This window comes from Chiloscyllium plagiosum, unplaced genomic scaffold, assembly GCF_037043375.1.
Source record: "Chiloscyllium plagiosum isolate Xiang-an unplaced genomic scaffold, Cpla_swu_hap1 HiC_scaffold_28, whole genome shotgun sequence".
Taxonomy (NCBI): domain Eukaryota; kingdom Metazoa; phylum Chordata; class Chondrichthyes; order Orectolobiformes; family Hemiscylliidae; genus Chiloscyllium; species Chiloscyllium plagiosum.
The window spans coordinates 43628499-43641376 of NW_028270166.1; the positions used below are offsets into that span (position 1 = coordinate 43628499).

The 12878-nt window shown below is 39.0% G+C and overlaps 1 protein-coding gene across 1 annotated transcript in view; it reads right to left on the reverse strand.

Moving 5' to 3' along the window:
• Window positions 1-2836: 2836 nt before the first annotated feature.
• Window positions 2837-12878, reverse strand: part of map2k2a (mitogen-activated protein kinase kinase 2a) — a 77135-nt gene continuing 67093 nt past the window's right edge. Inside the window, exons 10-11 of the mRNA XM_043720879.2 lie at window positions 11734-11779; window positions 2837-6416 (exon numbers count right to left, since the gene is read on the reverse strand). Of these exons, the coding sequence (XP_043576814.1) occupies window positions 6306-6416; window positions 11734-11779 (157 nt within the window). The 3' untranslated portion in view covers window positions 2837-6305. The remainder of the gene's footprint in view (window positions 6417-11733; window positions 11780-12878) is intronic.

The window sequence follows — 12878 nt, forward strand, 5'->3', positions numbered from 1 at the left end:
TATGACTCAGACTGAGTTTTTGATGGACAAACGAGTGAAAAGTTGTCAGAGGCAAACAGAAAACTGTGGTAAAGACCACCTGAAGAGCAATCTCAAAGCCTATCCCTAAGGAATATGTTTCCTGCTTCAATGCATAAAACCTCTTTAGGCACCTAATTTGTTTCACTTTTACTACGCATTCATATTTATATGCATCTAACAGTTCAGAATTCACTTTTACATTTCTTCTCACACTCTTATTACTCTTATTTGTTTCCCACTTCCCATCCCACCCCAAATTCCTTTCAATATTCTGAATAGAATTATTCACCTGATAATTGTCAATTTTCCACTTCCTTTGATCCTGGATATTTGGCATCATCCAAGCAGCATTCATTTCTCTCACCTTAGGTCTTGACAGGACCTGACCTAGCTTCTCCTTAAAGACAGCCCTTTGTTCAATTACAGTTTTGCCTGCTAGCCACTGATTCCGATTTATCTAAGCCAGATCAGTTCGACCCCAGTTAGTTATTCTTATGATGTTGTGCTCCTTGTCCTTTGCCATAGCTGACCTAAACGTTATGATACAATGATCACTGTCCTTCTACTGATATTGGTTCTACTTGCACCAGCTGATTCTCAAGAAAAAGATTTTGCAATGTCGCCACTCTCAGTGGATTTGAAATATATTTACAGAGAAGTTCTCCTTAACACAGACAGTAAAGTCTCTGCCCTTTACACAATCACTGACTCAGCCATGTCAGGATACTTAAAGCCTCCCATAATGAGTACTCTATAATTTTTGCACATCTGTAATTTTCTCACAAATCACAGAATCCCTCCAAAGTGGAAGTAGACCATTTGGCCCATCAAATCCATACTGACTTTCTGAACAGCACCCACCAAACTCCCCCCAGATCTCCCCCTCCACCCCTGTATTTCCCATGACTAACCCACCCAGCCTGCGCATCCCTAGACACTATGGGCAATTTAGCATGGCCAATCCACCTAACCTGCACATCTTTGGATTGTTGGAAGAAACTCAAGACTTGGGGAGAATGTGCAAACTCCACACAGAATCACCCAAGGCTGAAATTGAACCCAAGTTCCTGGTGCTGAGACAGCTATGCTAACTACTGAGCCACCTTGCTGCACTATGCCAAATGAGTCTCCTTACATTTTTCCCCACTGTTTGAAGGCCTATATATTACATAAATATAATAGGACCTTTTGATTTTAGATCTAACCCAAACAGTTTCCTTCCTTCACCCCTCTCATAATATCCTCTCTCAACAGCACTGCAATGCTTTCTTAACCAAGACTGCTCCCCTCACTCCTATAGTTTCTGAAAACCTTGCATCTTTGAATATTTAAAATATTAAATTTTTATATACATTTACAGATTTCAATGAATAAGACCTGGCAATATTTGATGTGATCTGCTAAAGAGATAGCACATGCGTGGTATTCTAAAGACCATTTTCTAGTGTATTTTGAAAATTGGATAAGTACTGATCAGAATGCAGTTCAGGGAGGTTCATTAGATTAATCCCAGAGATGAGGGGTTTGTTGTAAGAAGAAAGATTGAAGAGTTTGGGCTATACTCTCTGGAATCTAAAAGAATGAGGGAGATGAGGGAATTGAGGTATTCATGCTGATAAAAGATATAGATAAAATAGGCGTGGAATGGATACTTTCTCTTGTGGGGCATTCTAGGATGAGATGTCATAGTTTTAGGATAAGGGGGAGCAAATTTAAAACAGAGTGGAGGCGAAACTACTTCTCCCAAAGGGTTGTGGAATTCACTACCCCGAAATGCAGTGGATGCTGGGACAGTTGCTAAATTCGAGGGCGGGTTAGACAGATATTTTAATTGTTAATGGGTTGAACGGTTGTGGGGAGAAGGCAGGAAAATGGGGGTGAGGAGCATATCAGCCATGATCAAACGATGGAACAGACTTGATGGGCAGAATGGCCTAATTCCACTCCTATCTCTTAGGAACTTATGAACTAATTTACTCACTTTATAGGCATTATGGGATTGTCTACTTAATCAGCCAGGAGAATAACTCAAGAGCCATCTGAATTCGGATACATTCACATTCCCACAAATGACCAGCGTGGGGACTATTTTCTTTCCATCCTCTCACTTTGTTTTTAAAACGTACTCTTTCATGGAGTTGAACAGCCATGAATTCCCATTTGTAACTGCATTTAACGGAGTGGTTTGCTCAGCCATTTCAGCAAGCAGTTAAGATTTAACAATGTTTCTGTGGGTCTGGAATTACACGTAATCCAAACTACGCAAAGATGAAGATTTCCTTCCCTAAAGGGGAAGTGAATTAAATGGCATTTATAGGCAAACGATGCTAGTTCATGCTTTACCATTACTGAGATTAACTTAACATTCCAGATTTAATTGATGAACTGACCTCACACCTCTAAGAATGAATCTCTGCATTATTCAACCCTGTGACATTATTTTCAGGGAAGATATATAATGCTGTTAAAACGTGTAGTATGGAAATGTTTACAGTTTTAATAATTCATACGAGTGCAAGTTTAATTAGAATGGCTAACCATTTGAGTACAGTTTTTACACAATTCAATAAAGTGCTTCCCAATTTACTATAAAGTGCCATTTTTATTGACAAATATTGTTGTTTGAGTTAAAAATATGCACCAACAGAACGCTTAAAAGTGCAAGCGTGTCAGCTCATCAAACCTGGGTGTTTCCTATTGAAAGCCGTCCACCATCAAACAATACCTGCACTAATCTTCAAAATAAAAGGAGAAAGTCTCTTTCCTTAGTTCACACACTTTAGACAAATGGTACATTTGCTAATTCACACAGAACAATCGTCAATTCAGTTTTAATAACTTTTTTGCAACAAATGATTAAATTATACATTCAGTCCACATCATTTGCTTCGCAAAATCTTAAGAAAAAAAGCGTAAAAACAACCAGAATAGAACTCGTGCTACTGGTGATTTTTTTTGTAAGAAGCCAAATCTATTTTACACATCACAAAGTGAGACTTTTTTTTTTAAAAAGAGCTAACCACATCCAGTAGCACAGGATGCCCACAGGCTTCACAAAAAGGGTACAAGTGCATGGACACAACAACATAAACCTGATATAGTGACATACACCAATTTGCACCAGTGCCTTAACAGTAACAGCTTACATGTATTTTATTTAAAGGCATAGGCATGTACAATCCATACACAACTATACAGGAGCACAACACAAAGAACTGATGTCCCAGCACAAAACTCAACTCCATTATTCGAATCACAGTGCTTTTCTTTTACCTTCGACACCTCAGTAGATTAAACTTATATTTCTTAAATTAAGTTCATTATTTTCCCCCAGGCACTTTGAAACGGATCCTATTCCCCGAGAAGTGCATTTAGGGTGCAGTTTGCCTCAGAAGCACTTGACCCGCTGTATAGTTTAGTCAGAAAATCATTAAATGAGACAGAAATAAAAAAACCCTAAATCTACACAAGTAATTTTGAGAGTAGTTCTTCTTTGAAGTACCTGAAAGAAGGTTGTAAGAACTTGGTATTTTTTGTTTCACAACTTACTCCATGCAGCCCAAGCTGAAAATGGAATATTAACATGATTCCGAATTATGAAATGTAAAGTGTTCTGATTAAAAGAATGAAACTAGTGAAGCACCATTCTCAGTGGAAGGTGTACTCCATTAGGCATAATATCCCAAAGCTAATGGGTTTGGCAATCAACATCACTCCCATTGCTCCAAATTTTCAATCTATACGATTCTTGGCCAGTGTTACAAGTTGACCTTTCTTCCTGTAAATGGTGATAATCGTGCGCATTGCTTTGATTGGTTGACTGGCTCCTTGGAGTGCTTAGTGGCTGAAATGGTCATTACATGGCCAATTATATTGCATCTGCAAAATTGTTAATTAACAAGCTATTGGGTCTACAGCGATAGTCAAGACTATCCTTGAATCAAACTGAGCACCACAAGTGCACAACTCTAAGCAGCACTAAATTGCGAATCATATACTTCATAAACAAACTAGATTTTGTGTCATTGAGGAAATTTCAGATGAATACAGTACATAAAACTAGAAGGAGGATTTACCGTAGTAAGCCTGAAAACCAGCAGAGTGTTTTCTCTACTAGGGACTGAAATAAATGCTGCAAGTCAGGGGAACGTCACAGTATGTTGTACACATTTTACCCGCAATGGTAACAGAATATTTGGAAAGCCAGTGCTTGCAAAGATCAAACCCCTATTCTTCAGAAGTAAACTCCTAGCTTACAAACCACATCTTGCAGTGAAGCAGCAAAATAAAAGCAATTTTAAAAAGTGAACTAAAGAAGAAACTTAAGAACAGAAACATAAGTAAAACTGTTTTTTTGCTTTTTGTACAAAAACTAGGAAGCCAAAACAATTTACAACTCAGGAAGAACAGGTTGGATCAAAAGCAAAAACAGTGTCTTCCTTTAGCTGATTTTAAAAACTCAATTTCCCCCACAGACTGCTGTCAAATTGAACATGGCTAATGGTCAGGAGAACCAAGTATCACTTTAAAAAGGAGGACAAAACCAAAATTTACTTGACTGTGTTTTCACGATTGCAAATCCTTTGAAAATTTATTTTAAACTTATCTAACCATTTTAACACTATCAAATCTACCGCTGCTCTTTCATACAAGTACTTCAAAAGGGTATGCACCATCTGTTCAATTATTGTGCAAAGTGGGTGAATCTGTTGTTGAGAAATATCAAAATTCCAATTTGAAACTCAGCATTAATCTTTCAGCCACCTCAGAATTGTCAGGAGGAAGTGAATTCATAGCCACTTAAAACTAATTCTAATGTTTGCAAGATTACTGGAATCTTTGAAAGAAGTAGGTAGAAGTGCTGAATAGTACAACAATGAAATATGCAGGGTGACCCTGACACTTCCATGTTAGCACAAAATTAAACAAAGTCTGTTTGAAGTCAATTTTGAAAACTAAACTAATGGTGTAAAGGGACTGACACTCCTATTCGCTCTCGGCAATTACCAACCACATCTATAACCCCAAGGACTGGCACTCCTACCCTTTCAAATGCATTATTTAGACACTCTTATTATGCCAAGAAATTGTAATTGTATTCACTCTGTGGCCTACCTGGAAACACCTATAGATCTCCAGATGTCTTAATGGAGAATGAATGCCCACAGCTGGTCACTGATTAGTATAGCAGGTTGGTTAAATGTAGAAGGTTTTCTCAAAACACTACAAACATCTGCAGAATAGTCACTCTGGTGAACTGCCACTTAGTTCAAAACTTTAAACTGCCAGAATAATAGCAATGATTCCATTGGGATAAAAACTACAAGGCATCCTTATTAAACATGTAAAAGAGAAACACAGTTAAAGTAATATCTTCGACTGATGCAGCATGCACATTTTTACTGAACAAATTATCCACCCATGGCCAGTCATGCATTTGAGAAATTTGCTCCATCAACAGACACTTCAGTCATTTAAAAAAATATGCAGGAGCCCATTACCACAGCTCCTTTCAACTGTGTCCTTGGAAGTGATATGAGAAAAACATACAACAGGGAGTTTAATTACTCAATGGCTTGATTACTGGCTGAATGAATGACTATAGGAACCAACAAGCTGAAAGTGTCAATTTAAAGATATTCCCAGTTTAAAACTAAATTAATTAAGTATCCACAGGAGTGTCAAGTGTAAGGACAGTTGGAATAAATTTGGCTTATACAGACTTGATCTGGAAAAGCAACCTAGCCATTACTTTGATTTTGAATGTGCCACTTCAATTTGCATCCCTTTGTGAAAATGGCATCACTCTGGTTAAGTATTTTGAACAAAACAAAAACCAATATCCATACTTAAACTGGAAAGCAAAGTTTAACTGTCCCACAGAGCACCTATGGCAGAAACGTGACAGATCTGTGAAGTTGATCACTGCACTTTGACAACTAGCAGAACTCACCGGCAGCAAAAAATCCTCTCTCAACTAACAGGTTTCCAGCAAGTCACTCTTGTTAATCACCATACCTTTAACATCACTGGCATTGACACTAAAAAGGGAGGAAACTGGCCACCCAAAAGAATAACTCACCAGCTAAAGAAAGACAATGCTTTTTAAAAAGAATCTGCCAATGCTGCCTTGATGTAAAACTCCTCACTTAGTTTCTGAATGCAGGGAAAGTCCCAATTGATGCCACAGTCACATCAATAGTGGTTGATAGACATCAGCAAAGAAGGACAGGAGCTGTGCAAAAGGTGGGGATGGAGGAAATAAAAAGGATGTTGATCGTTCCTCACACAGCGGTGCGCGTTGGAGTGCTGGGCTGGTTCAGCCCCATAATTTTACACAACCAGCCAGCGAAATCCACCTCCTCCTCTTCAGACCGCTTAATGAATGTGTGGCTCTGTAAAAGAGCAAGAAACAAGAGTTAATATTTTGTAGGGATACAGTTGAATAGGGATGCAGCTGAATACCCAAGCTGTTCAGCAAGTCCTTCAATTGGTGTAGTTAGGTATCAAACAGAGATAGGAGTGAAAAATAACATTTGTACTGACGGTCTTACCTACATTACAGAAATAAGATTACAGGACATAAGAGATGCATTAACTTTCCTTAATGACAGCTTTATTCTTTTGCAAAACCTTGGAAACATAGTGTTGAATTGTAATTAGTTCAGTTGACCCCTGCTGCAATTTTACAATGAGAATTATAAACTCAGTATGCTAACTGGTGCACTTGACATTCTCTAACCTCAATATAGTCATTAGAGATTAAATAAACTTGGATTAAAAATTTACTGTATATCATCTGTCTAGCAAAAAAAAACATTCACATTCTGACAAATGCATTTTAAAACTTTTTAATACACTTCCCCCTGCCAACGTAATTAACCAATAGCCATTGAAATTAAGGTTAATGTTCAGTGAAACCCTCAAATGGGAACAGTTACATTTCCAAACGAGCAATACTTTAATTCCCATGGGGGAGTAAAGTGTGTAAACAGATTTTCCTAAAATAAAAAAGTGAAAATCAAGCCTTGGCATTTAACAATTTCACCTTCTGCCATGTACTTATGGATCACATAACCAATAAAATGGGGTGACAGCAAGGTAGCGGGGATTAGTTTTTTAAAAACATTATGCCACTGAAGGCCAACCCAGATGTCATGCATCGAATGACAACGACCTGAAATATAGTCTGGGATTTCACCAATGCTTTTACTCAGGGGAATGAAGGCCTAATATTCAAATGCATTTCGATTTGACTTCCATACTAGATGATTTACAAGTAAAAAGGAGGTGGCTTGCACATCTGTTTATTGTCATCGATGCAAGAACAAAACATTCTTTCACTTTTGAGTACCACATATCAAAATTAACAATGACACTTTTATTGACAATAATAATAAAAAGGATTAAGGATCTGGACAGGCGGTTACTTGGCTCATTATGGACAGGAGAAAGTGAGGACTGCAGATGCTGGAGATCAGAGCTGAAAATGTGTTGCTGGAAAAGCACAGCAGGTCAGGCAGCATCCAAGGAACAGGAGAATCAACTTTTCAGGCATAAGCCCTTCTTCCTGAAACGTCGATTCTCCTGTTCCTTGGATGCTGCCTGACCTGCTGCGCTTTTCCAGCAACACATTTTCAGCTCATTATGGACAGACAATTATGTAGTGCCCCACTTTTGCTGCAACCTCCTCATTCTTTGAGCAGTAACCCTCATCAATCAAAGAATGAGTCTTGGTCTGCTTGCCCAATGATGAAAATCCCTTGAAAGCCAAGTCATTGGGTTCAGGCTACAACCATACATAAAATGAATATTATATACACATTCATTTGTGGGCGGCACGGTGGCACAGTGGTTAGCACTGCTGCCTCACAGCGCCAGAGACCCGGGTTCAATTCCCGCCTCAGGCGACTGACTGTGTGGAGTTTGCACATTCTCCCCATGTCTGCGTGGGTTTCCTCCGGGTGCTCCGGTTTCCTCCCACAGTCCAAAGATGTGCAGGCCAGGTGAATTGGCCATGCTAAATTGTCCGTAGTGTTAGGTAAGGGGTAAATGTAGGGATATGGGTGGTTTGCGCTTCGGCGGGTCGGTGTGGACTTGTTGGGCCGAAGGGCCTGTTTCCACACTGTAAAGTAATCTAATCTAATCTAATCTAAACCATTAGGAGTACTGCAGATTTATTTTTACCCAGTCAAACAGCATTTTTTAAAATAAATCTCAGATCTTGCAAAGAATTCTTGACTGGAACATTACTGAGACATAGCTGAAAGGATGGTAAGCATCAAAACAATATTCCTGGTTACAGGGTTTTCAGAAGAGATGCTGGTTGGATGGCAGAAAGAAGAAAGGAGGATGGCTGCAATATTGGTTAAAGAAAGTTATTGGTGGAAAGGGATGCTTGGCAGAGGATTATCAAATGAGATAATTTACACAGAAATGAAGCACAAAAAGGGACAACCATACTACTAGCACAGTACTACAGACCCCCAAACAATTAGATAGAAGAAACTGAGGATAAATCTCTGAGAAAGGCAAAGACCAAGAGATGGTAATAGTCTGGGATTTCACCTATGCTAATACTAATTGGGATAGAATTAATATGAAAGCATGGGAGCAGTATTTTAAAAATTCATTCAGGATTACTCTTTTTAAAAGCCAGAATACAGCAGGCTCAAGAAAGGGGACAGGTCTTGATTGAGTTCTCGGCAATTTCACAAAGTAGTTGGGAAGGCTTTGATGAAAACGGTCATAATTCAGCTGATTTGGAAGAGTTATGAAAAAGGACAAGGATAGAACAGGGATAAAAGTAGTCAATTAGGTTTTTAATTTTAGGAAGCTGAGGTGATATAATTACATTTTAATTAGGAACAAATACTGGAATGGGAATTCCACAATTTTGGAAGAGTGAGGTTATGCACTTTTGGGAAGACTAAAGGCATGAAATATTTACCAATAGTTTCTAAATACTTCAGAGATTGAAAGAACAAAGGAACTTGGAAGTCCTTCTTCAGGATTCTCTTAAGGTTAGCAAGTAGGTTCAGTTGGCAATATTAGCATTCATTTCAAGAGGGCTAGATACCATAGCAGGGGATGTATTACTGAAGCTATATAAGGCTCTTGTCAGACTGCATTTGGAATATTGAGCGGTGTTCGGCCCTGTATCGAAGAAAGGACATGCTGGCCTTTGAGGGCATGCAGAAGATGTTCATAAGAATGATCCTGGGAGGAGCTGGTCATAAGGAGGGGTTGAGGACTCTGGATCTATTCGCAATGGAGTTTAGGAGGATGAGGGGGATCTCATTGAAGCTTACAGCTCTCTCAATTTTGGCACTAGCCCCCAGATGCTAGTAAGGAAGATTTTGCAGGGTTGATGGGGCTGTTTCTGCCGTTCTTTCCAGTGCCTAGGTCAATGCCAGGTGATCTGTCCGGTTTCATTTATTTGAGACTTTGTAGCAGTTGGTACAACTGAGTGGTTTGCTAGGTCATTTCACAGAGTAGTTGAGTCTCAACCACATTGCTGTGGGTCTGGAGTTACATGTAGGCCAGATCAGGTGAAGACTGCAAACTTCCTTCCCTGAAGGACATTAGTGAATCAGATGGGTTTTTCTGACACAATCAACAATAGATTCGTGGTCATCAGTGAATTCTTAATTCCAGGTAATTTATTTTATTGAATTCAAATTGCACCATTTGCTGTGGCAAGATTCAAACCCAGGTCCCCAGGGCTGTAGTTAGGTGTCTAGATTAATAGTTTTGCAATTGTACCATTAGACTATCATCTCCCCCCTCAAATATTATACATTGTAATTGCATTACATTCTCAAACATAAGGCCATGGGACACTAAATGGATTACTAGAATTTTTGGTAACAATGTTTTGAATCAAACTTACCCAAGATAAATGAATAGAACATTGCAGCAAGAAATCTACATATTTTTCTACTCTGGCTGATCTTTCATAATTTAACAAAGAATCATAACCATTGTTGCAGGTAAGTTACATGTACTCATCAAGGTTAATGCTTATCCTCAGTTTGTCAAATAATTAGGTAAAGATGGATCGATAACCAGTGACATTTTGAAGGTGAAAAACATTTCAAGAAACTCTCTATTCAGCTTTTATCAAAAGGAATGAAAAATAAATTACAGGGATTACTAACTTTGATACATATGATTCTTCAGAATTGAGGAATCAATCAGACTCAAAATGTTAACTTTGCTTCTCGCCAAAGGTGCTGCTGCCAGACCTGCTGTGTTTCTCCAGAATTTTCTGTCTTTATTTCAAGTTTCCAGCATTCACAGTATGTTACCTCTAATGCAATTATTTCTCTTTGTACCAAGGTTCCAGGCTAAACTCTGGACGTCAGCCAACAATACTGTATCCCACAGTATTCACTAAACATATGCTTCACTTACTGAAAAAAAATGTTGCTTTTAATGCTATCACAATTCTAGTCAAGTATCAAAAAATGGACTAATTGAAGCATGTTTATCTGAGACTACTACTTCATTTACAGTTATAATGAGCTAGACTGGATAGATGTTGTAACTTTGGTGTTAATTTGACTTTAGTAAATCAGAAAACTTGAGTTTTTAAAAAAAACATATCACCAGTACAGCAAACTCAACGAAGGGACAAGAACAAATCTCAATCAAAGCTATTACATTCTTTTAGTAGCCATAGGCTTCATTATGTTACAGTGAATGAAAACCCAAGACAATTTCAGTCACATGGTGTATCAACCTCAACACAGAAACTCAAGTTAAACCTGAAAGCACAGAAAAAAAGCAACCCCCAGTCAAATTATCAGATGCAATTTGATCATAAGTTAAAAAGGATGCGTTACATTTGAGTAATTTTTAACTGTTAGAACTGCACTTTCTTAAGAGATTAGATTAAATTCCCTACAGTGGGGAAACAGGCTCTTCGGACGAACAAGTCCCCACCGACCCTCCGAAGAGCAACCCTTCCAGACCCATTCCCCTACATTTACCCTGACTAATGCACCTAACACTACGGGCAATTTAACATGACCAATTCACCTGACTGCACATCTTTGGACTGTGGGATGAAACCCACGCAGACATGGAGAGAACGTGCAAACTCCACACAGACAGTTGCCCGAGGCGGGGAATTGAATCTGGGGCCCTGGTGCTGTGAGGCAGCAGTGCTAACCATTGAGCCACCGTGCTGCCACAAATTTTAAAATTTAAGAATTTAGCACGGTCACTGACTGCTCAGAATTAGAACAGCACCAAATGGATTTTAAAATGTGATTAACTCTCCAAAATAGCCTGAGGCTTGTCAAAACAAAATGACCATCTGTTTGGTGATGTGGAAATCAGAAAAACCCAATAGGGAATTCAGGAGAAATATCTTCAGTCAGTGATTAAATTGTGAAATTTGCTGCCAGAGAGTACAAGATGTATTTAAGGGAAGCCGAAGGGTGGAGAGAATAGGAAAGATATGTTATAATCATTAGATAAAGTAGGGTATGGAGCACGAACACCTGCAAAGGTCAGTCAGGCCAAATGACCTAATTCAAGATTGTAAATTCTATGCACTACAAGTCTCATTAATTGTGCAGAAGTGGGGAGCTTAAGTGCCATCTTAAGCAGAATAATTAGGTTGGCAAGAATGCCAGCTGTTAAAATACTACAGAATAGATGTAAATCAAATAATTAAAGGCCTGATGGAACAATTTCACTCACCATAAGTAGTTTCAAGTCTGCTCTGTCAGCTGGATTCTTGAATAAGCTGCAGTTAAAAATTTCAATTAGTAAAACATTGCAGTGATTTACATTGATGTTGGTTTGACAACTTTCAGCAGAATTCTTCAGCTACATAGCTACACACATATTCATAGCCAATCGTTATCTTGTGATATAACTACTATATATTATATGTTGAATGCAACTAAAGAAACAAAATCAATGTTACGTGCGCATAGCCTGGAACATTCTCACGTGCACAGACCATTAATATTTCAAACAAGAGCAAATTCAGTGTTTAAAAATTCTACATCGTGACAAATCACAAACATCATGACAAAAATATTTTCCATGAAGTTTGCTTTTGAAAAGGTTTGACTACCTGCAGACTGCAGGGATCAATAAGAGCCAGCCTTGTATGTATAATCTTCCAGTTGAAAATGAAGTCTTAAAACCCAGCTAAAACAGGCATTTCTGACACTAAAAAAACAGTATGATTAACAATAACTTGCATTTATATCGTGCCTCTGGCATAATAAAATATCCCGACGTTTATCCTTTTACATGAACAATCAACAGGTGGTGATTTGTGCTGGAATACAGTTTACGGATGACAATGGTCTTTTAGCATCACCACTTCCTAACCACCTGACGCCTGGAGGAAGAACACTATCTTTCGCCTTGGGACCCTCCAACCCCATAGCATCAATGTGGATTTCAACAGTTTCCTCATTTCCCTCCCCCCCCCCCCCCCACTTATCCCAGTTCGGACCTTTTAACTCAGCACCGCCCTCACGACCTGTCCATCTTCCTTCCCATCGATCTGCTCCACCCTCCTCTCTGACCTATCACCATTACCTCCACCTATCTTCCCCCCAGCCCCACCCATTTATCTCACCGCCCCCTCAGCTCAGAGCCTCAGTCCTGAAGGGCTTTTGCCTGAAATGTCGATTCTCCTGCACCTCCAATGCTGCCTAATCTACTGTGCTTTACTAGCACCACACACTCCAGTCTGATCTTCAGCATCTGCAGCCTTCACTTTTGCCTGGTCTTTTACCATAGCCAAATGGCTGTTACTTGTGTCTAGAAAACTACTTGCCATAGCTTGTCCTAATGATACCTTCATTTTGTGATAGGGTTACTCA